At 44.5% G+C, this 24,208-nt stretch overlaps 1 protein-coding gene across 1 annotated transcript in view; it reads right to left on the bottom strand.

Annotated features, from left to right (window-relative positions):
• DTD1 (D-aminoacyl-tRNA deacylase 1) overlaps positions 1-24,208 on the bottom strand; it is a 161,785-nt gene that overhangs the window by 118,093 nt on the left and 19,484 nt on the right. The window contains exon 4 of the mRNA XM_032419241.1: positions 16,112-16,218. Coding sequence (XP_032275132.1) covers positions 16,112-16,218 — 107 coding nt within the window. The remainder of the gene's footprint in view (positions 1-16,111; positions 16,219-24,208) is intronic.

Genomic DNA, 24,208 nt, shown 5'->3' with positions numbered 1-24,208 from the left:
ATGTTATTCAGCCTTAAAAAGAATGAAATTCTGACACATGCTACAACATGGATGAACTCTGAAGACATTATGCTAAGTAAAATAAGCCAGACATAGGAGGACAAACACTGTATGATTCTATTCATGTGAGGGACTTAGAATAATCAAATTCAGAGACAGAAAGTAGAATATTGGTTACCAGGGCCTGGGACGCATGGAGGGGAATGGGGAATTAGAGTTTAAGAGGTAGAGTACCAGTTTAGGAATATGAAAGAGTTCTGGGGATGGATAGTGGTGGTGGCTGCACAACCAACAAGAATGTCCTTAATGCCATTGAATTGTACACTCAAAAATGGTAAAATGGCTAAAATGGTATGCTTTATATTTTACCACAATTTTTAAAAAGTCCTATGATATACACACTCTCAGAGATACGACGTACTTTCTATGGATATGTGGTAAATGTGTAAATAAATTCTTATTAAGTCTGGAAGAAAAGGCATAGAACTTACTAATGGTGTTACCTCCGGAAATGAGAGATTATAGTCAAAATCACCCTTAGGCTATCTTAAACTTTTAATTTTTTAAAAGGATACTGATTTTACATATTATATGTAACAAAAACTAATATAAAAACGGTGTATTATGGGCACATGAGAAAAATAAAAGACAGGAAAAGAACTGCTTCTATAAAAATACCTTTCTGCCCAGGAATACTATAAAAACTCACTAATAAAAAAAATAACATTTCCAAAGTACAGCATCCTTTCTTGATCAAAACTCTTCAGAGTATAGGGATAGAGGGTACATACCTCAAGATCATAAAAGCCATCTATGAAAAACCTACAGCGAATATCATTCTCAATGGGGAAAAACTGAGAGCTTTCCCCCTAAGGTCAGGAACGCGGCAGGGATGTCCACTATCACCACTGCTATTCAACATAGTATTAGAAGTCCTAGCCACAGCAATCAGACAACAAAAAGAAATCAAAGGCATCCAAATTGGCAAAGAAGAAGTCAAACTCTCACTCTTTGCAGATGATATGATACTTTATGTGGAAAACCCAAAAGACTCCACCCCAAAACTGCTAGAACTCATACAGGAATTCAGTCAAGTGGCAGGATATAAAATCAATGCACAGAAATCAGTGGCATTCCTATACACCAACAACAAGACAGAAGAAAGAGAAATTAAGGAGTCGATCCCATTTACAATTGCACCCAAAACCGTAAGATACCTAGGAATAAATAACCAAAGAGGCAAAGGATCTGTACTCAGAAAACTATAAATACTCATGAAAGAAACTGAGGAAGACACAAAGAAATGGAAAAACGTTCTGTGCTCATGGACTGGAAGAACCAATATTGTGAAGATGTCAATGCTCCCTAGAGCAATCTACACATTCAATGCAATCCCCATCAAAATACCATCCACTTTTTTCAAAGAAATGGAACAAATAATCCTAAAATTTGTATGGAATCAGAAAAGACCCCGAATAGCCAGAGGAATGTTGAAAAAGAAAAGCAAAGCTGGCAGCATCACAATTCCGGACTTCCAGCTCTATTACAAACCTGTCATCATCAAGACAGTATGATACTGGCACAAAAACAGACACATAGATCAATGGAACAGAATAGAGAGCCCAGAAATGGACCCTCAACTCTATGGTCAACTAATCTTTGACAAAGCAAGAAAGAATGTCCAATGGAAAAAAGACAGTCTCTTCAACAAATGGTGTTGGGAAAATTGGACAGCCACATGCAGAAGAATGAAACTGGACCATTTCCTTACACCACACACAAAAATAGACTCCAAATGGTTGAAAGACCTCAATGTGAGACAGGAGTCCATCCAAATCCTAAAGGAGAACACAGGCAGCAACCTCTTCGACCTCAGGCACAGCAACTTCTTCCCAGAAGCATCGCCAAAGGCAAAGGAAGCAAGGGCAAAAATGAACTATTGGGGTTTCATCAAGATAAAAAGCTTTTGCACAGCAAAAGAAACAGTCAACAAAACCAAAAGACAACCGACAGAATGGGAGAAGATATTTGCAAATGACATATCAGATAAAGGGCTAGGATCCAAAATCTATAAAGAACTTCTTAAATTCAACACCCAAAGAACAAATGATCCAATCAAGAAACGGGCAGAAGACATGAACAGACATTTTTCCAAAGAAGACATCCAAATGGCCAACAGACACATGAAAAAGTGCTCAACATCGCACAGCATCAGGGAAATCCAAATCAAAACCTCAATGAGATACCACCTCACACCAGTCAGAATGGCTAAAATTAACAAGTCAGGAAACGACAGATGTTGGCGGGGATGCGGAGAAAGGGGAACCCTCCTACACTGTTGGTGGGAATGCAAGCTGGTGCAACCACTCTGGAAAACACTATGGAGGTTCCTCAAAAAGTTGAAAATAGAGCTACCATACGACCCAGCAATTGCACTACTGGGTATTTACCCCAAGGATACAAATGTAGGGATCTGAAGGGCTATGTGCACCCCGCTGTTTCTAGCAGCAATGTCCACAATAGCCAAACTGTGGAAAGAGCCAAGATGTCCATCAACAGATGAATGGATAAAGAAGATGTGGTATATATATATACAATGGAATATTAAGCAGCCATCAAAAGGAATGAGATCTTGCCATTTGCAACAACGTGGATGGAACTGGAGGGTGTTATGCTGAGCGAAATAAGTCAATCAGAGAAAGACATGTATCATATAACCTCACTGATATGAGGAATTCTTAATCTCAGGAAACAAACTGAGGGTTGCTGGAGTGGGGGGTGGGGTGGGAGGGATGGGGTGACTGGGTGATGGACACTGGGGAGGGCATGTGCTCTGGTAAGCGCTGTGAATTGTGCAAGACTGTTGAATCTCAGATCTGTACCTCTGAAACAAATAATGCAATATATGTTAAGAAAGAAAAAAAGAAGAAGAATGTAGCAGGAGGGGAAGAATGAAGGGGGGGAAATCGGAGGGGGAGAAGAACCATGAGAGACGACGGACTCTGAAAAACAAACTGAGGGTTCTAGAGGGGAGGGGGGTGGGCGGATGGGTTAGCCTGGTGATGGGTATTGAGGAGGGCACGTTCTGCATGGAGCACTGGGTGTTATGCACAAACAATGAATCATGGAACACTACATCAAAAACTAATGATGCAATGTATGGTGATTAACATAATAATAAAAAATTTTAAAAAAAAATAACATTTCCAAACTGGTACTTTCCAGTTAATACACTGCTTGCACGAAATTTAAAAAACAATAATGGGAGATTCTTCCCAGGAGAAAATGAAGGGGGCACAGGGACAACATGAAACCGGGGTGGGGGGGCGGGGAGAATCCACAGAGCGTAAGGCCAGATCTAGTCTGGATTTTGAAATGAAATTTTACAGGACTTGTACTTATCCCCTGAAGGCTTCATGACCCAACAACGACACCACCAACAGTTAATAACAGCCTTTGCCCTCCCTGCAGTCAAACCGCACTGTGATTCCTGAACAGAGCCACTGCTTGGGGGGATTCTGTGGGCATTGTGCTCCTGCCTGAGCAGGAGGAGTGGAGAATGGAAACAAGGCCACAAACTCAGATCTTTCCATTACACAGAAATTGAGGCTTCCGGGCTCCACTTTCATGCTTAAAAATAGAAAAAGAAATTGACTTCACATTTTATGGAGAGTAGTCAAAGGAATACATTTAATGTGAAGAATCTTCATAGAAGTGTTCTTTTTTGTTTTGTATTGACAAAAATAACTAAGATGGTGGAACAAAGCAGGTAGAAAGTGACGATTATGAAACTCTTGACCTGATACCAGCAAGCGGTCCACTGGCTTTGGTCAGGCACGACACCTCCTCTAGCCCCGGATTTCCACTCCACCTCTGGAGCCGCTGCTGCCCTTCTGACAATTACCTCCCATAATTTCCAAGATCAATGAACACCAGGAAACATATTTTTTCCAAAAATAAATCTTTTTCTTCCTCTGACAAGTTCCCAACACTTAGATTTAGAAACTGCCCTAGAGATACAAGTTAAAATGGCATATATAAATCAAATTCAACATAAATGTTTCTTGGGCTCTTTATGATTTCTTTTTATAAAGTTTTTTGCATTGGGAGGAAAGCTGGCTGATAATGAAACACGTGGCTTCATGCTGACTTGAAGAAGGGGACCTAAATCCCTGAAACTTGCTTCTTTGTTGTCTGACATCATCAAACAGAGGTTCTGGCTTTATATCCAAACTGTGCCCAAGGACCTTGCAGAACCAGGGGTGAGCATCACACCCCTTGATGTCTAAATGTCTGATCTCATCCTAGAAACTCAAAGAAACTCATGCCATGGAATCCCCTCACTATCCTGAATTGGAGGCAGGAATGGGGTCTTCCTAGTAGTGAACCGTAGGAGGTGAGACTTTACAGCACATCCCACTGCTCAAACCCTGGTATAAAAGAACTCAAACATGAATCATTTATAGAAAAGCCTTACTGTGGGAGGCAGAACACCAGAGTGACCGAGGGCCTCCATACTCTCTCCATGTCTCTCATCCACCTGTTGCAAGATCTCCTAACTGCTATCCCTGCTGCCCCTTCCGCAGCCTACATTACAGTCCAGCTCAGCCACCTCTGCAAATACACACAAATGCTCTCAAGTTCCAACAACCATCCGGCTTTCTACCCTAGCCACAAGGCCTCACATCATTAGGCCTGGGTCACCGTTCTGCCCTCATTGTCCTACCCTCTCCATGATACCCTCTGAGCTCCAGCCACACTGGCCTTTCTTCCACTGATCAACCCAGGGCTCTGCACTCGCTGATTGCTCCATCAAGCACATTCTTCCCCCAGGCTTCATGGGCCTGCCTCCCTCTCAGCTCCACCTCCTTCCCTAGCCCTCATAACTAAGGTAGTCCCCACTCCACCAGCATTCTCTATACCTCACCCTGTTTTGATTTCTTTATACAATCACAACTTTAAATTATGCTTGTTTTTGTACATGTCTCACTACAGTGAAAGCTCCAGAAGGGCGCAACGTTGGCTCAGGGCTGTACTACGTGCAAAGCCAGCACAAAGCAGGCACCCTATCAGTATCTGTTACACACAGAGATGAGAGGGTGGTGGGTGGGTGAGTGGATGGTTGGATGGGCAGACGGATGGATGGATACATGACGGATGCAGAGGTGGATAAATGAACAAGCAAACAAATGAACACAAAATAAGGATGGGCCATTAATAAAAGTATCAACCACTATGCAACCAGTGCCACACCATGCAATGAGGATTCAAAGGCAGGAAGAGCCCACCCGGATGGGCCCTAAGGTAAGCATCACAAATGAAGTACTACCTGAAATGGACCTTAAAAGATGGGGGCGGGAGGGGGGGGGAGACAGGGAAGGAGTTCATTTCAGGTGGATGACCAGAAAACAAGGAGAAAAACAAAAATAACAATCAAAAGCCAGTAAACAATCTGCAGGAAACTAGTCCTACAATTTAATGTGAAAAGCTTTTACCATGAACTTAAGTAATACATCATAAAATATGAACCCCTAACAATGTCCCCTGTGTTTAAAAGTAAATGATTAGCCAACTGCCCACAAAGCCTCAACATTCATGCATTCTATTAAATTGCAATTCTCCCAGCCAAGGCTTGGGTGATGATCACCCTGGGTTTTTATTCAAGTCCCATGAATAAATCAACCAATGAATAAGGCATGTCTGGTACCCAAAATACCAAGAGAACTATGCACTGCTTTTCAAACCAAAAATCTCAAGAGCGTATGCCACTGCAATCTCACCCAGCCACTGGGCAATCCACACATTGGGTTCATCTCTCTTAAGAAACAAGTTTTCCAGAACACCTGGGTGGCTCAGTCAGTTGAGCATCCAGCTCTTGATTTCAGCTCAGGTCATGATCTCAGGGTCCTCAGATCGAGCCCCGAGTCAGGCTCCGCACTCGGTGCAGAGTCTGCTTGAGATTCTCTCTCTCCCTCTGCCCCTCCCCCAACTCACATATGCTCTCTCTCCCTCTCTCTCTCTAAAATAAATTAAAATAATAAAATCTTTAAAAAAAAAAAAAAAAGGAAAACAAGTTACTCCACTAGCACATGCCCCAATGTCACTCGGCAGAGGGGCCCATCATCAGTCACTCATATACTGAGCTGTTGTTCTATTGGCTTTTCCCTGACACATCTGTAATTGTGTCAAGAAGGCACCATGCTCTGGGAATATTTTCATCACTGTGGTGTGTATGGGAGTAGGGGGGAGGAACTGAGGGGGCACTGATGAAAAAGAACAGCCTCATATGTGACCTCAATAACAAGCCCAGCCATCTTGCTTCCTGGCAGCTGCAGTAACACAGGTTGTAAAGTATTTGTAGACGTCGCATCTGGGGGGGCCGGGGGGGGGGGGGGGAAGGTGGTCCAGAGAGACCAATGCCTGGAGCAGATAAAAATGGCAATGTTCAATTTTCTCTGGTCCAGTAGTTCTCAAATGTCAGTGTACAAAGCACACACAAAGAACTAGTTAAAAACGTAAATCTGCTACTCCTCTGCCTTCCACATCTAGACATGCCAGGAACTCTGGTTCAGAAAACCAGGGGTGGGGGGAAAAGTGCCAAGACTCTGCATTTTAATATGCACCCTCCATGGCTTGAAGCCTGTGGTCTCAGCTCTCAGAGGAACACAACTATAGTCCGAGTGACTTTGGGGGAAAGACAGTATGGAATCCCTGCACACAACAGCCCCCAGCCCACCAGTATCTTCATTTCTTTGGGGCCTTCTGATAATCTGGTGAAAGCCCATTTTTTATTTCTGTCACTTCCATACCATTCTTTTCTCTCCATTAGTAATGCAAATGTTTGAACAAGGCTTTCTACAAAACACCACTGATTTGCCAAACATCTTTCTACAATTGCCCGGAACTATGAAGCTCCTAATAAATTAGCTAAAAAGCTAAAAATTCCCAATTAAAATCTTAAGTCTGTATAATTAAAGTATTGCTATGCTCCAAGTATAAATCCATGGAAGGATAAAATTCACCTCCCTCCACTGGGAATAAAAAAAAAAAGATGATTAGGGGGGCCTGGGTGGCTCAGTCGGTTAAGCTTCCAACTTTAGACTTTGGCTCAGGTCATGATCTCAGGGTCCTGAGATCGAGCCCCATGTTGGGCTCCACGCTGAGGGTGGAGCCTACTTAAGATTCTCTCTCTCCCCCTTTTCCTCTGCTCCTCCCACCCCAAAAAAAAGATGCTGGTTAATCCTTGGCAGGTCAAATCAGTAAGGTAAGGAGTTTATGGGGTTTTTTTTTAAGATTTTATTTATTTGAGAGAGAAAACGCACGTGCTCATGCACGCGCACATGTGCAGGGGGGAGGGGCAGAGGGAGAGGGACAAGCAGACTCCCTGCTGAGCAGAGAGCCTGATGCGGGGCTGGATCCCAGGACTCCAAGATCATGACCTGAGCTGAAAGCAGACACTTAACTGACTGAGCCACCCTAGGCACCCCTAGGATTTTGTGTTTTTAACATAACCACAAATAAGATTAGAAGGTTAAAATAACTAAGAATCTGCCCAAAATACATACAAAGGAGCAAAGCCCTTAAACTTTAAATGCACTAACCCATTAGTGCCCTGAGAGAGTTGTTTAATCTAATTGATTACAAATGTTTCATGTGTCAAAGGTCGAGAGGATCACAGTTTTTAATTTACCAGCCATATTTCAATAGGAGGGACCCAAACTCTTTTCAATTTTTGCAATTTCAGTAACACATGTTATAGATTCAAGAAGGTAAGATGAAGGTCGGTCGATCAATCAATCAATGTGTCCCCAAGCAGAGATACAATCATGTACCTCTTGGAAAGGCCTCTTTTTAATTCTACACTATACCAACTTAGGACAATCGTCTATATGGAAAGAAATTTAAATGATAAGACAAAAGCAATCTCTTGCAGCTCCCCCAACTAGGAAGAAGCCAGCCTGCTTGGAAACATCTTCAAGGTTTCCAACCTTTCTGACCAGCCAGGTCTGCATGCCCCAGGCAGGGTGCCCCCACACACACACTGATGGGACTCAGCAGAGATTGTGGTTGCTGGTGAGCAGAGGGCAGGGCTGTGGGAGGTCAAGAGCCCACCCAGCCTCCATACCCAACCCACCCTCCAGAGGGTTATGCTGCTTTCCTAATTCAGGAAAGTGAGTGTTCACACTGGAAGAAAAGTAAGGGTGATTTCTGTAGCCTAAGAGGTCTGGCCAGATACTAGCCCTGTCCTGTTGGGAAGCCTGTGTGGCAGGCGAAGTCCCAGGACTCAGGGTCACCAGCACTCCCACCATGATACCATGACAAAGATGAACAACAGCAACAACAAAAACAAAGTAATGAAGAAGCTCTTACTAAATTTCTGCTTCTGTTTTAGTAACACTTCAGTATAAACAAAACAGGACTCTAAGTCAACATTTGTTTGATAAATCAATGTGACAAAATGAACTAATGACTGGAATAAAGGAGAGGATCTGGGTACCATTTTGGCAACCAGACTTGGAAGCACATCCTTGTGGCAAGTCAACAACTCGAGCCTGGCTCAGGTCATGTAAAAACCGAGATGAAACTAATAGAGATAGGGAACTTGCACATGGAGTTCGAGCCTTAAAAAAAAGAATAAAAAAGTAAAGGCCTACACTAAATTAATGTAGTTCTATGGAAAAATGCAAACTTATGGGCATCAACATAATTCTTCCTTATATTGAGAATAATTCCCATTAGATTTGAACCTCAAACTGGAACGTTCAGGAATGAAAAGCCCACCTTTGTGCACCTACAGTAGGCTGCCACCTGTGTCCTAGTCTATCCTCCATTTCACCTTCAGGATTCCATAGCACGGATTACTAAAAAGGCTACCCTGTCACTGGAAGTACAAATAAATAAAACCAAACGGAGCTCTTTCCCCACCCACCTCTCTACCCTACGTATTTCTTTCTGATCCTACAGAAGCCATAAATGTCTCAATCCAGGCATTCCAAAGTTTCCAGGCATAGGGATGGATCCTTGCTGATAAGACAAGTCTATGGAGAAAGTTATGGGTGAAGTGATGATGATATTCAGAGAAGCATAAAATTAAAAGCTCTGGCACCATTTTTCACTGGTCAACTTAGCCCAGCAATGTGTCAATAAACACATGAGCTAGTTCAAAGATGTGTATTTGAAAGTTCATTTTTTCAACTCCTTCTAGCATTTCAATTAAGTGAGGGTTTCAATCACACTAAATAAATGAAAATATAAATAATTAATGGCAATGCTATGAACTAGGTAGACCCTGGGCCTGAGGAAATAGCCCCTCAATTACAAAATGCCCCTGCTCACACACACATGCAACCCCCTCTTTGTGAGACCCAGGCAAACACCCCCTAATTAAAGGGGAAGGGCATTTAAATTAAAGCAAGAGCAGGAAGAAGCTTCTCCCATCAGGAATGGCTAAGGAGGGTGTTGAAATCTCCCAGTATCTAGCCACCCACAGAAGAACTCACGCACTAGCAATCTTTTCTAGATAATCATCAGTATGTTCCTCCCAGAATCATGTTCTTCTGCAAGAATGCAACAGGGAAAAGAGCTTCTAGCTAGTGGTTCTGCTACTGCTTCTGTGCCCTGTTCCCTTTGGAAATATCTTTCAGAGCAAACACATTATGCTCTTGTTGCAACTTCTTCTGTCAGAATACATCATGGAACCCACAGAGCAGCCTATAAATGTATGGGGCACGCTGCCGATGCAGCCACAGAAAAGCATGAGGAGGCTGCAAGGCCAGTTCCAAGAACTAGCAGAGACCTGGTTAAGGCAGGCAGACCACTAGTCACCTTTACCAGCCCAGGCTTCACGAGCAGCAAGTAACTGCATCACCCATAAATAGAGCTCTGGGACTCATGAAAATAAGAATCTACCCCTCACTGAAGTGTAAGTTTGGGAACAACAACCGAGAATACCTCCTCCCCTCTGCATCCTTAAAGGTCAGTGAAAACCTCCGATACCCTGGGAGGCTGGCCCGGCTTGACCGCCCCAGCAGTGGCATCGGCCTTCTCGGAACCTGGGACATTCACAGACAGCACAGCTCACCAGCCCATGACACAGAAGTCCAAAACAAACTACGCAACCCAGGCTCACCTCCTGGGACATGGCAGTGAACAAGACCAAGGGAGCTTGAGTTCTAGGAGTACAGTGGACAGAGGAGGAACAAGGAAACAAGCAGATAATAACAGACGGCCAAGTGCTGTGAAATTAATCATCAGAGTATGGTGACAGAGTAGCTGGCAGGGGCTTGCTCGGGACTGATGGGATCAGAGGATCCCTTCTGAGGAGGAAACACAGACACTGAGACAGGAGCCAGAGGTAGGAAAGAGCTCAGTCTGTTCTCAGAGCAGGTAAAGTGTAGGGACCAAGGGGCAGATGGCTGCGGAGCAGGGTGGACGGAGGCACAGAAGCCTGGGCACTCAGGCATGCTAAGTGACAGGAGGGAACTTAGGTAGTAATCTAAAAGCATCTGGAAGGCGCCGAAGGGCCTTAAGGAGGAGCAGGACATGATGGTCTTATGACCCGTCCTACGCTGTCATATACTACTCTTTACCTCCCTTGCTGTTATTAACCTTCCAGGTTTACGTTGCCCCAGATCTACTCCTGGGAGCAGGGACTGGGTTACAGGACTTCTTTCTCTCCCTCAGGTGCCCAGTATACGGTCATGTACTAAAAAGACACGTGATGCATAAATACACACACACACACACACACACACACACACACAGCACATTTGTCCAGATGGTTTAAAGAACCTGTATTTTTTTAAGATTTTTATTATTTATTTATTGGCAGGGGGGAGCAGGGGGAGCGGAGGGGAAGAGAGAGAAGCAGACTCCCTGCTGAGCAGAAAGCCTGACATGGAGCTCGATCCCAGGACTCCTGGATCATGACCTGAGCCGAAGGCAGCCCCTAAAGAACCTGTATTTTAAAACTTGCCAAAATAACTATTTCTCTATAATGTACATAGTTTTCACTACTAATTGGATTATATTGAGAAAATAAAACATTTGGAATTGAAAGCTCAACTGACAGAAAGGCATGCTTATCTATCGGTGAAAACAATTTGGCTGCAGTCTTCCTACCAACACAAACACAAGCAAATTAGCTATTTGCCCAAAGAGGAACCCCCTTCTTTTCTTTTTTTTATTATGTTCAGTTAGCCAGCATATAGTACATCATTAGTTTCTGATGTAGTGTTCAACGATTCATTTAGTTGCGTATAACACCCAGTCTTCCTGAGAATGGAAAGGCAGAGACGGACCACAGGCAAAGAGGCTGGCCCCCACCATCACCAGGGCCCTGCATGTCTACTTGTCGCCACCTACTGGAGAGCAAGAGGACACAGATCTGCACGCTGTCTCAGGGTCTGAGACTCCGGGGCCAGTTAACTAGTAAAACAAATGAAATTCATACAGCATAATACATGCATTTGAAGAGAACGTTCCTAAAAGAAAAACTCAGAAATAACTAAAATAAAAGACTTTCTTGGGGCGCCTGGCTGGCTCAGTCAGTGGAGCATGCGACTCTTGATCTCGGGGTTGTGAGTTCAAGCCCCACATGTGTACAAGCCCCACGTGTGCAGAGATTACTTAAAAATAAAACAGTAAAAAAAAAAAAAAGACTTTCTTACTCTAATAAGCTAGCATGCCTCATTAGATGTTAAAAAAAAATCATGCTTGTATATCTTTATGTTATAAAGAGGAGGCACTGATTTAGAATGAAAACAAAAACTTGACTAAAATTTTTCTCCAAATAGAGTTAAAGCAGAATAATAAATCAGAACTACAAAACAGCAATCACACCAAACTAGAGAGAGTAAGCAGAGGCAAGAGGAATCCTGGGAGAGAACGGTGTCCCAGAAAACAAGATTCAAGACCATGCAAACGGCAACAGTGGTAGGAGCTGCTGAGTGGCCAGATCAGTGCCCACCAGGCACGGAATCAGGCAACATGGAGCTCAGGGGGCCTTGGCAGGAGCCTCTGCAGATTACAGTACACTGAACAGGCGGCAAGCAGAAAGGAAATGGAGGCGTTTCTCAACTGGAAATGCTCGGGAACATTTAAAAGCCACAGGAATTAGATGGATGAGTGAGAGAGACAGACTGACTGGACAAGAGGACAAAGGGCTTAATGGAGGCTGCCAGGAAAGTAGAGGAGAGGCCGGGGAGGGCGCCACAGCCCAGGCTGGTCTGGCTCCACCAGATACAGGCTCACAGGGCCTTGCTTGTAGAAGGGCTCAACCTTGGCTTCATGATCTGCTGTGACCATCCTGAAATTCTTTATTATAATTTTTTAACAAGGGGCCCCTCGTTTTCATTTGGCACTGGGCCCCCAAATTATAAAGGCAGTCCTGGCCCAGGGGAGGCACTGGCCTCAGCACAAAGAAGGGCAGCTCTGCTACATACGTAGGAAGAGGGGGGTGGAGAAGCAAGGTCAATGCCATCCGATGGCTTCTTTGTGAAGCAGATAGACGGCCATCTGTTATGAACAAGCAAGAGAGCAGATGAGGGGGGAAAGGTTAGTAATACTCCACGTAGGGTGGAGAAATTTGGCCGACTTCATCTTAACCAAGGGATCAAGGTTAACACCACCTGTAATAAGACAGATCAGTCTCATGTACTTCTCTACGATGCACTGAGAAAGGCACATCACTTTTGTGCTATTTGCTATTCCTGTCAAAACACATAACCTCAGTGTAATCAGAGAGCCCAAACTGAGGAATCGTCAACAAAACAGCACACCAGTACTCTTGAAAATCGTTAAGGTCATGAAAGACAAGGAAAGGCTGAAGAGCTGTCACAGATTAGAGAAGAGAAATAACAATTAAATGCAATGTGGATTACCCTGAAATAGAAAAACGACATCAGGGCGCCTGGGTGGCTCAGTCGTTAAGCGTCTGCCTTCGGCTCAGGTCATGATCCCAGAGTCCTGGGATCGAGCCCCACGTCGGGCTCCCTGCTCCGCGGGAAGCCTGCTTCTCCCTCTCCCACTCCCCCTGCTTGTGTTCCTGCTCTCGTTGTGTCTCTCTCTGTCAAATAAATAAAATCTTTAAAAAAAAAGAAAAAGAAAAAGAAAAACGACATCAGAAGAAAAAAAAAAAGCTAGTGAAATTTAAATAAGGTTTGTAGTGTAGTTAATGATGTGGGAAACAAAGGCAAAAAAAAGTTAAATTTCCTCACTATTTACAGCCCCCTGACAAGTCCCTGAAACAGGCAGAGTGACATTCCTGTAGGAACTCAGCTGCCTCAATGTTAATGCTTTGCTAAGGGCAAAAGACAATCTCAGCTTAACATTATCCCAACCTCCCAGATCCTTTAACATATAAAAATTCATTTGGAAACTTCCTTTATCTCTACCCCCAAGATACATGTTAGCAATCATCCTCCAAGCATATGGCCCACTGATATACATCTACAGGGTCTCATGGCTAGGGTTTTACTAGTAATAAATGACCTTTTTCTAACAATAGCTAGCCCCCTCAGGTTCCTGGAAACCTTGCTTCCAAAATTCCTTAGAGACTTACCAGCCCCCTCCCAACTTGAAAGTATATAATCAGTTGCTCTTCACAACCCCAGTGCAGCTCCTTCTGCCCGCGGGTCCTGTCCCCGTGCTTTAATTAAACCACCTTTTTGCACTGAAGACATCTCAGGAATTCTTTCTTGGCCACTGGCTCCGAACCCCAACATTCCTCCATCAATTAACGATATTATATCAATATTAGCCTCAGTGTTCCATCAGTGTACTATGATTATGTAAGGCAATAAAGTTAGTGGGAGCTGGGTAAAGCGTCCAGCAGAACTGTGACTCCAACTTTTCCTTAAGTCTCCAATTATTTCAAAATAAAACATTTAAATTTTCATGTGGATTTTTCACTTGTGATTTTCTTTAATGTTATAGTTATTCCAGGAACTTCAATTACCACCTTTGAAGTCCAGCACTCCTACGTCAGACATGTTCCTGCTTCTCTATCAACCCAAAGTATCAGCAACAAGTAAGAAAGATTATGTTCCCCTTAAAAATAATAACTTGGAACAAGAAAAAAACAAAACAAAACAGTTAAACAAACAAACAAAAAAATCACCCATGGGTAAACTGCTTATTTATTTAGTTTCAATAAATGGACTAAAAATCTTAAAAATAAAAATAAACCATGGCCCCTAAAGCACAGGAGCCACAGGCATTTTTCTCCAAAAAAGGCTGGGAGGTGGCAAGCATTCAGAGACTATTAGATTTCTCTTCAAAAACAATGTCAGTGACCTCAGATTTTAGGCAATAATTTTTTGCTTCCTGATTTTGAAAACTGGGTTTGCATCTTGGTTCTGCCTCTTAGCAGCTATGTGACCTTAAGTTACTGCTTAAGCATGGTACCTCTATTTCCTCATCATACCCTATGATAAAGATTAAATTACTTACTACATTTAAAAAAAAGAAACATTAGAGCAGTATCAGCACATAGGAAATTGTATTGGGAGAGGCAGGGATGAAATTAGGATGACACTAGATTTGGGCCTGGCTGACAAGGTAAATGGTAGTCCCATGAATTTAGGAAAAAAGAAAACAGAAGGAATGTGTGGATGTGGGGTGGCAGGAGTTTCCTTTTAGCTTTCTGCATTGGAGAGAACCATCAACTGCATGCTGTGAATTGACTTAAACCAGTCTGCTTTTGCATAACTATTAGGTTTTTCTTGGTTGATAATAGTAAGGACCCAAAGAGGAGAAGAGTCTGCTATCCTCCTCTGGACGGTATCAGGTTATACTGATGGCAAGTCTTAGATCAACTTCGGCCATACACACAGACCTTCACATTTAAGAGGTGAATTTATAAGCAAGTAGGCACAAAATAATTCACATCAGCTATTTTGTAAGGCTGACAGTACTCTGTCCCCCTGGCTGTCACAATGAAATCTTCGTAAGAAGTTCCCCAGTGAGGGGCACCTGGGTGGCTCAGTTGGTTAAGCATCTGCCTTCGGCTCGGGTCATGATCCCAGGGTCCTGGGATCGAGTCCTGCTTCGGGCTCCCTGCTCAGCAGGGAGTCTGCTTCTCCCTCTGCCACTCCCCCAGCTCATGCTCGCTTTCTCTCTCTTAAATAAATAAATAAAATCTTTAAAAAAAAAAAAAAAAAGAAGTTCCCCAGTGGCACATGCATGAGGCAACCAGAGTCCTCAGACCCGTGCTGGACAGGGGACTATTTTGATATCAGACATTGTCCATAAAGATTCAGACTATGGGCTGCTATCTATTCCTACTCTATTCTTGTGAAAAGAGTATCTCAAAAGTATTTTATTCGATAAATATCAATGACAGAAACATTATAACTTGGGACAGGTCATACAGCTTTATATTTATCTAATACTCCCCCACTTACTGCATCATTCCACTTCACAGCATCCTAGGAAGGGAGGGAGGGTAAGGGGAGAAGGAAGAACAGAAATGTCCCTTCGGTTCTCACTCCTCTGCCTGCTCCCATGTGCCTCGAAGGCTATTAAGTAGACACATTAATTAAAGCCTCAAGAAGTGTTAAGCATCTATAAGAACCATACAGGTTGCAAGAACTATCACAGATGTCCTTTCTCTATTTTAATTAAAATTTTTCCTCAAAGCTTAGGGAGCTGGCAGCAAATCCAGGTCAGACAGTGCTTTAGAAAAATAAGGATTTACAAAGCACCTCGGGAGGCACATGTACCCACGCCTGGGACAAAACCCACTCCTGGTAACCATTCCAAACCCGTGCAGAGGCCAGGTCAGGGCTCAGTGGAGCTGTGCCGCTACTCTGCTGCCACCCAGCGGCGTGTGGGGGCTAAGGCACCTCGCAGCGGGGAAGAGCTGGGCTCTTGGAAAGGACATTTTCTCTGGAATCCAAAGTCAGGAGGAGGTAAGGGAGAAGTGCTGTCCAGCCCACCACAGCACCAAGGAGATGCAGCGTAAACAGATGCATTCTTAGGACAGGATGTATTAAAATGGATATTAGGTTGCTACAATGAAGTCTTTCCTCCACCTCAGACTGAGAACTGCTTGAGGGACTCAATCAAAGCCAAAAGCCAGGAGACAGACCCCAACAGAGTCCAGGCTTACCTGCTTTGGATCAGAGGTAGCAGCGCCAGGAGCCGGGGACTCCAATTCTATGGTCACAGGTCCATCATTCTGAATGTGGACTTGCATGTAGGCACCAAACTTGCCATCTGAAAGAGCAATGCAAACAGTTATGAGAGGTTACTCTGTCTAAAAAGTCACCTAGATCAATGTAATCAGAAACATGAAGAGTAGGACTAGCCAGTAAACACGGGAAAAGGTGGCCAATCCCATAAGTAGGGAGGGAAATGCAAAACTAAACAGTAGAGGTGCCACTGTAAGCCCTACAGACTTGGCAAGAATGAAAAGATCTGGGAACACCAGGGTCGGGAAATGTGGGGTTACAGGACTATAGAATGGGGAGAAGGTAAATTGATTTAACCACTTTGGAGGGCATTGTGATGCTTGAACAAACTCTACAACTCTGGAATTCCACCTTGGGGAGTCTACTCAGAAATTCTTACACAAAATCAAAACCACACTGAGATACCACCTTACACCAGTTAGAATGGCAAAAACTGACAAGGCAAGAAACAACAAATGTTGGAGAGGTTGTGGAGAAAGGGGAACCCTCTTACACTGTTGGTACAGCCACTTTGGAAAACAGTGTGGAGGTGCCTCAAAAAGTTAAAAGTAGAGCTACCCTATGACCCAGCAACTGCACTACTGGGTATTTACCCCAAAGACACAGATGTAGTGAAAAGAAGGGCCACATGCACCCCAATGTTCATAGCAGCAATGTCTGCAATAGCCAAACTGTGGAAAGAGCCGAGACGCCCTTCAACAGATGAATGGATAACGAAGATGTGGTCCATATATACAATGGAATATTACTCAGCCATCAGAAAGGATGAATACCCAACTTTTGCATCAACATGGACGGAACTGGAGGAGATTATGCTAAGTGAAATAAGTCAAGTAGAGAAAGTCAATTATATGGTTTCACTTATTTGTGGAACATAAGGAATAGCATGGAGGACATTAGAAGGAAGGGAAAAATGAAGGGGGGGAAATCAGAGGCGGAGACAAACCATGAGAGACTAAGGACTCTGAGAAACAAACTGAGGGTTTTAGAGGGGAGGGGGTGGAGATGGGTGAGACTGGTGATTGGTATTAAGGAGGGCACGTTCTGCATGGAGCACTGGGTGTTATACACAAACAATGAATCATGGAACACTACATCAAAAACTAATGAGGTACTGTATGGTGACTAACATAACATAAAAAAAAAAAAAGGAATGTTCGAGGGTGTTCAGTCTGGCAATGTTTATAACAGAAAAAGTGGACAGAATCTGTCCCTCACTGGGGGGATGAATGCATAAACTCTACTTTAATTCCTCAGTGGAATACTATGTGGCAGCCACATGAGTCAACAGGGCAAATCTCAAACACATGATGTGATATTTAAAAAGTCACTTGCTGGGGCGCCTGGGTGGCTCAGTTGGTTAAGGGTTTGACCCTTGATTTCAGCTCAGGTCATGATCATAGGGTCGTGGGATCAAGCCCCATGTTGGGATCCATGCTCAGCAGGGAGTCCGTTGCAGATTCTCTCTCTCTCTCTCTCTCTCTCTCCCCCTTTGCCCCTCCCCCCACTTGCATGTGTGCACACGCGCATGCTCTCTCTAAATAAAATAAATCTTTAAAAAAAAAATTAACTTGCAACAAGGACATACCATTTAATACCATTCATTCATTTATATGATACTTTCAAATATCCAAAACAAGTTATATTGTTTATGAAGATATATATATATATATATGAAAAAAACATGAGCAGGAAAGAGAAAAGCCAAACACAGGACAATAACCACATTCATACCGAAGAGAAGGCAGGGGATGGTGGGATTTGAGAGAGACAGACCTCAGACAAACATGACTAGCTGGGTAGTGAGTACACTAGTATCTATTTTCTGTATGTTTCATAATTAAAATTTTCAAACAAATTAACTATAAAAGGAAAAGGGTAAGGTGGGAAGGGAGGTCCTGCTCCCTCACTGTGGGAATCACCCTGCTCCCTAGGATTCATTGCACAATGGCCACGGGCTGCCCCAGAAAAGAGCTCCTCTCTGTGTCCTATTCCAAACCTTCTGTTTTAACACCCAAACCCACTCAATCATGTCTGATCAATCCCCAAATGCTGAATTACATTTATAAAGAAAGCCAAGAATATGCCTTGAGAGATGATGCCGTGGAATATGAGAATGTCAACTCCATCCATCCAAGTACCTCTGTTAAGCCCCGGGCTTAAACACTGCTGATGACACATACAGACGCTTACTCGAGAGAACACACTGGTCTTGACAATTTATCAATTAAATTTACTTATATTAAATTTATCCATTTAAATCCAAAGTAAGAAAAGAATTGGGTCCAGAATTAAAATAGTATGAGTCCTCAGAAACAGAACCATCAGGAACTCTTCTGCTGCCACCTACCATTAAGGAACAAAGAGAGCATATGAGATCCAGTCCACATGTGAAAACCACTCACTGCTTTTCACTCACAGCAACTATGTGCCAGGCATGGTGCTAGAGACCAAAGACTCAGCTCCCAGGCACAGACAGCCCTGGCACTCATGAACCCTGTGGTCCAGTATGGGGGACAGCTGGGCATATCGTGGTGACAACGCAGTATAGCAGAGACCTTGAGGGATTCTGGCTCTGGAGACCAGAGAAGGGTCCGAGTCCTCGTTGGGGATGGGGAAGGAATCAGAAAGGCTTCTTGGATGAGGCTACACAGGGTCCAGGACTTGAAGGACAACCAGGACCCAGGCTGGGAAGAGAAGGACAGGCCCAGTCCTCACAAACTCTGAGGCTTTGGACAACTTTCTTAACCTCCCAATGGCTCAGTTTCTTGCCTGTATCACAGGGATGCTAACAAGAGGACCTAAAACATGGGGAAAATTTAATGAGACCATGCATGCAAGTGCTTGGGACGACGGCTCACACACGGTGTGTGCAAAATCAGCATTTGCTCTTGTTATAAAAAGTCATGTTCAAGACTTGTTCATGTTCATTGTTATAAAAAGTCCTGTTCAAAAGGCTCCATACAACCAGAACCATGCTTCCCAAACTGTGCCCTGCCAGGTATTCCTTGAATAAAGAATGCCACGGTCACATACTTCTGGAAAACCACATTTGTTTGAACTCTCCTTCAGAGAATCACAAAGCACAGCAGCATATAACAGACTCTCAACATGTCCTTGAGTAGAGAAACCTATTTAGTTTCTTTACCCTGGTAGTTCCCAAACTCCCCTGGGCAAGGAGCCCTAATTTCACACAAAACATCCTTTACAGAGCAGATGACCCTCTGAGAGAGACCAAGGAAAAGAAAAGCACCAAAGAGACACACTAGGCCAGGGCAGGCCAGCCTGGGGCCTCTCTGACTCCCTCCCTGGAGAGCGGCTCTGCTCTCAGGTCCTGGGCTCCCTCGGACACCAGACCCACTACCGCATGAGGTGACCTCCATGCACCTCTGCTCCTGCCACCACAACCACACAAGTTCCATCTCGGACTCCTCCCGCCGGTATCACTCCCTCCACTGATCCTTACCTCATGGAGGGTCTTAGCAAAATGGGCATACCAATGGCTGGTTCCCTTCAATGCTCGGACAGCAGCATTAGAAACTACATTAGAAGCACCGAAGCTGTTCACCATTTTCACAGGCAAGATTAACCACGTTCCTATCGCGCAGCCAAACGTGCTCAAACAATGGTGACTTTTCTTCAACTCCTATCAAATTGAAGTGGCCATTTAAATCTACAGGGCGTTTGTTTTATCCATGTCAGACTAGCTAAAAAGACATCAGCTGGGAAGGAAATCATGTGTTTAATTGCATGCTAAAATTATGGCTACAATTAGTAGCAAATTTCAGCCGCTGCTCTCCTCAGGGAAGCTGAAGGCAGACTCAGGAGAAAAGGAATTATTTCCGACCTTGAATTTCTGTTGCCAGGATATACAGCATATGCTTCACCATGTTTATCACTCCAAGTAGCGAGAAATTTATTTTCTTTTCCTGTTTTTCTTCAGTTATGAACAGAACTATTATCTGAATTTCCATTTGTACAGACAATAAATCCAAAGACATGTTTTAAGAGGTCTTAAAATGGGAACATTTTTTCCAGTTCAGATCAAAGAGTAAAGCCCCATGAAAAATTATACTGGCCAGAGAAAATAAAAACATTTTTTAAAATAATCTTAAAAGACAAAAACATATCTGCAGAACTACAGCTGGGCTCCAGTGGTGATATAATCAAGTCATCCTTAACTCAAAGTCCCAGGGTTCTGTCCAGAGCCGGAGGAGAGGCACATGTCAAGCACGTCTGTGCCACACGTTTCCAGCTGGAACCCCAAACCTGCTGTGACCTGGTTGTCCAAGGTCTCTACCGGCTCCACACCAGTGTGCCCCATTCACCTGCGAAGGCTGACATCCCACCCCTTTGAACAATACTTGATGATGGTCACCACTCCCCGAGAAGCCCTGCCCCGCCTCTCCATGCCCCGGCTGGTTCAAGGATGACAGCAGGACACTCACCACAAGGAGGATGCATGTTAGTACAGGCATGGCCCTGGGCCCACAGCCCGGCAGTCAGGTTGCAGGAAATCTGGGTCCCTGTTACTGCTGTCACTCCTACCACTGTCCATGGTAGAATATGGGCAAATGGGGGTTGGGGGCAGGGGACAAGAAAACCACACTGAAAGAACATGCTATTGAAGAAAAATGGAGAACAAAAGGCCTGACGGTTTCTTGGATTGGCTGGGAGCAAGCCCGTACACTTCCCACAGCCAGCCTGCACAGCCATGACCAGGCTGAGAGTTGGCCTACCTCTGGGGACAGGTCCTGAGCCTCGGGCCAGCCCACCTGAGCACATCCCCAAAGGCAGCTCCCTCTGTCACTAAGGCAAAGTCCTCACCACCCAGGCTTCCTCTTCATTCTACTTTAAAGTTGTTCAGAGCCTGGGCAGGCAGGGAAGAGGGTTATTGATGGAGGCTCCAACATTAGGTGCACCGGCTGGGAACCAAGAAATCAAGCAAATGTGTGGAACTGGGGGACTCAAAATAAGCATGTGGCAAGGCAAGGGCCACCGCAGCTAATGGAGTTTGGTCTAGACCTACAGGTTTGCATCACGCCTGGAGCCCAGGGGAGTGGACCCTGGTGGGTCATGGGCACTAGGGTAGCTCTGTCCGCCAGCACGGAACTGCTTCTCTGAGGGTAGAGTGCCCCCGCCCCCACCTCCCCAGAGGGCTCAGCTGATTCGGGGCACCACCAGTAGGGCACGGATTCCCCAGCGGGCTGATCTGGCTCAAGGGAGCCTATGAAGCAGAGGCCAGGGCTCTGGGAGCTTTCAGCAAAGACCAGCAGCTCCAGTAACAGCATTTCCTAAATGACTTGGCTGGGGAAAGGATTCAGTTGCAGAAAAAGGGGCACATAACAGGCCCTGTCAGCCGCATTAGACCTCAGTCAGCAGCATTAGAAACACTGGCAGGTTCCATTCCACATCCAGGGCCATGGAGGGAACTGGAAAGGCAATTCCTGGAATCTTGTGGCTTCTCCCCAGGCTCAAGTCTCCCTTATCAGGGGTCTCTGCTTGTCTCTGCCGCTGTTCAATCCACTCAAGAGAAACACCTCCTCCAGGCAGCAGATGTCTCAGGCCTGGGACTCCATGGCCAGAGGAACCGGTGAACAGGCCCTGTGGCCCAGGATGGAAATGAAAGTGCCTACTCCCAGGTGAGGGCACCTGCCACCAAGGGGCCACCCCAATTCCAAACCAAAGAGCTAGAAACAGGAGCTGCCAGGGGAAATAGCCCAAAATTAACCTCTCTCTGGGTTAAATTCTCATCTGAGCTGAAGTTCTGAAGTCAGATTCAAGGCAACTGGCATAGCCCTCCTCGCCTAACAGGGAGGCTGAAGGCAAGGTTTTCTCTGGCCATCAGGCTTTGCTTGGACATCTCTGGTCTTTGCTGGGGTCCCGGGCATGGCATCATTCTGCTTGGGATAACTGCATGGAAGGCTCCCTGGTCTCCTCATTGAGGCACCAGGGAGCCTGGGTAGGGACATGCAGTGTTTGAGGCCCCAGAGGACCTACATGGAGCCTTGTGCAGTGCTGGCGCAGATGTGCTGAAAGAGCCTGGACCCCACCAGGCAAGGACACCCTTCCATCGAGAGCAGCAAAGTAAGAAACCAGGAAGAACGGCTTCTGAGCTCATCAGACCATGGGGTTTGATTTTAGACTTTAATTCCTTTATACCTGAATATGATACAGAATTTAAGCTTGACCTAAAAGTTTTCCCTGGGACTATAATAATGGAAGAAGGTTTACATTCAAGTTCAGTGCATCTCCATGTTGTTGGCATTTTTTTTTTAAAGATTTTATTTATTTATTTATTTGAGAGAGAGAATGAGATAGAGCATGAGAGAGGGGAGGGTCGGAGGGAGAAGCAGACTCCCTGCTGAGCAGGGAGCCCCATGCGGGACTCGATCCTGGCATTCCAGGATCATGACCTGAGCCGAAGGCAGTCGCTTAACCAACTGAGCCACCCAGGCGCCCATGTTGTTGGCATTTTATTATGAGTTTCCTATGTATTATATTAAAGGAGTGTATTAATATCATCACTTAGCCTCACTGTAGAACCTCTGGTGTGCTGGGTTGGGTGATGTGACTGGACATGGTTTGGGACACAGGCTAGGGAATAAGTCTTCACTTTTGGAAGAGAATGGCCTTGGAGGGGCTTCACAGCAGGGTTCTAAACCAGTTCAGAGTCTCTAGGAAGAAAAGACATACGGCAGAAGGAGCCTCGGAGAGGCTCAAAGGTAGACTGGAAGGACTAAGCCTGCAAACTCTGACCCTCCCCTGAGCGGGGAGCCCCCATGGCCACAAAACAAAGGAGGTAAGGGAATATGCTAGAGGGTGATTATCATCATGCACCACAGGATTCATGAATTTATACAATGAGTGTGATCCAAATAAACATAACACAGATTATTTTCTAGAGCTAGACAAGCTGATTTAAAAATTCAAACAGAAAAACAATTAAGAATAGGCAAGAAAACTCCAAAGAGCAACGTGGGTGAGACTCACCTTACCCAATATGAAAGCATACCAAAATCTTCAATAACTGAAAGTGTTTCTTCATCATATAAATAGACCAAAAAAAAAAAAAAAAAACCACAGACTAGAAACAAAACTTAACAGTTCATAAACACATATAGGAATTCATATGGGATGAAGTCAGAATCTCAGATTAGTGGAGGTAAAGATGGTTTTTTAAATAACTGTTTTGGGAAACCATTTCATAACCACCTAAGAAAGATAAACTTTGGATCTATGTTCTACATTGTATACAAGATAAACTCCAAATGGATCTAGGATTTCAAAATAAAAAATGAAAGCATAAAAGCACTGGGGGGAAAATAGCCAGATTTCTTTGTAACTTTGGAGTAGGAAATGTCATAAAAATCCTAAGAAACTATGATTCAAAATCCAGCAGACATTTCAAAAAATTAATATCAGAAATGTCTGTCCTTGGGGCACCTGAGTGGCTCAGTCAGTTAAGCATCTGACTCTTGATCTCAGCTCAGGTCTTGATCTTAGGGTCGTGAGTTCAAGCCCCATGTTGGGCTCCACGCTAGGCACGGAGCCTACTTAAAAAAACAAAAAAACACAGGGGCACCTGGGTGACTCCGTTGGTTGAGCATCCAACTCTTAGTTCCGGTTCAGGTCATGATCTCAGGGTCATGGCTCCAAGCTCCACATGGAATCTGCTTGGGATTCTCTCTCTCTCCCTCCCCCCACCCCCCACCCCTGCTCATGCTCTCTCTCTCTCTAAAATAAATAAATAAAATTTTTAGAAGGAAGGGAGGGCGGGAGGAAGGGAGGCAGGCAGGCAGGCGCCTGGCTGGTCCAGCCAGTTAAGTGTCTGCCTGCAGCTCAGGATGATCTCAGGGTCCTGGGATCAAGCCCCACATTGGGTTCCCTGCTCAGCAGGGAGTCTGCTTGTCCCTTTCCCCCTTCCCCTTCCCCCTGCTCATGCTCTCTCTTGTTCTTTCTCTCTCTCAAATAAATAAATAAAATCTTTTAAAATAAATAAATTAAATTAAATT

This window comes from Phoca vitulina, unplaced genomic scaffold, assembly GCF_004348235.1.
Source record: "Phoca vitulina isolate PV1807 unplaced genomic scaffold, GSC_HSeal_1.0 scaffold22, whole genome shotgun sequence".
Classification (NCBI taxonomy): domain Eukaryota; kingdom Metazoa; phylum Chordata; class Mammalia; order Carnivora; family Phocidae; genus Phoca; species Phoca vitulina.
Note: the sequence above shows the minus strand (reverse complement) of the source record. Positions and strands in the feature narration are given on the sequence as shown.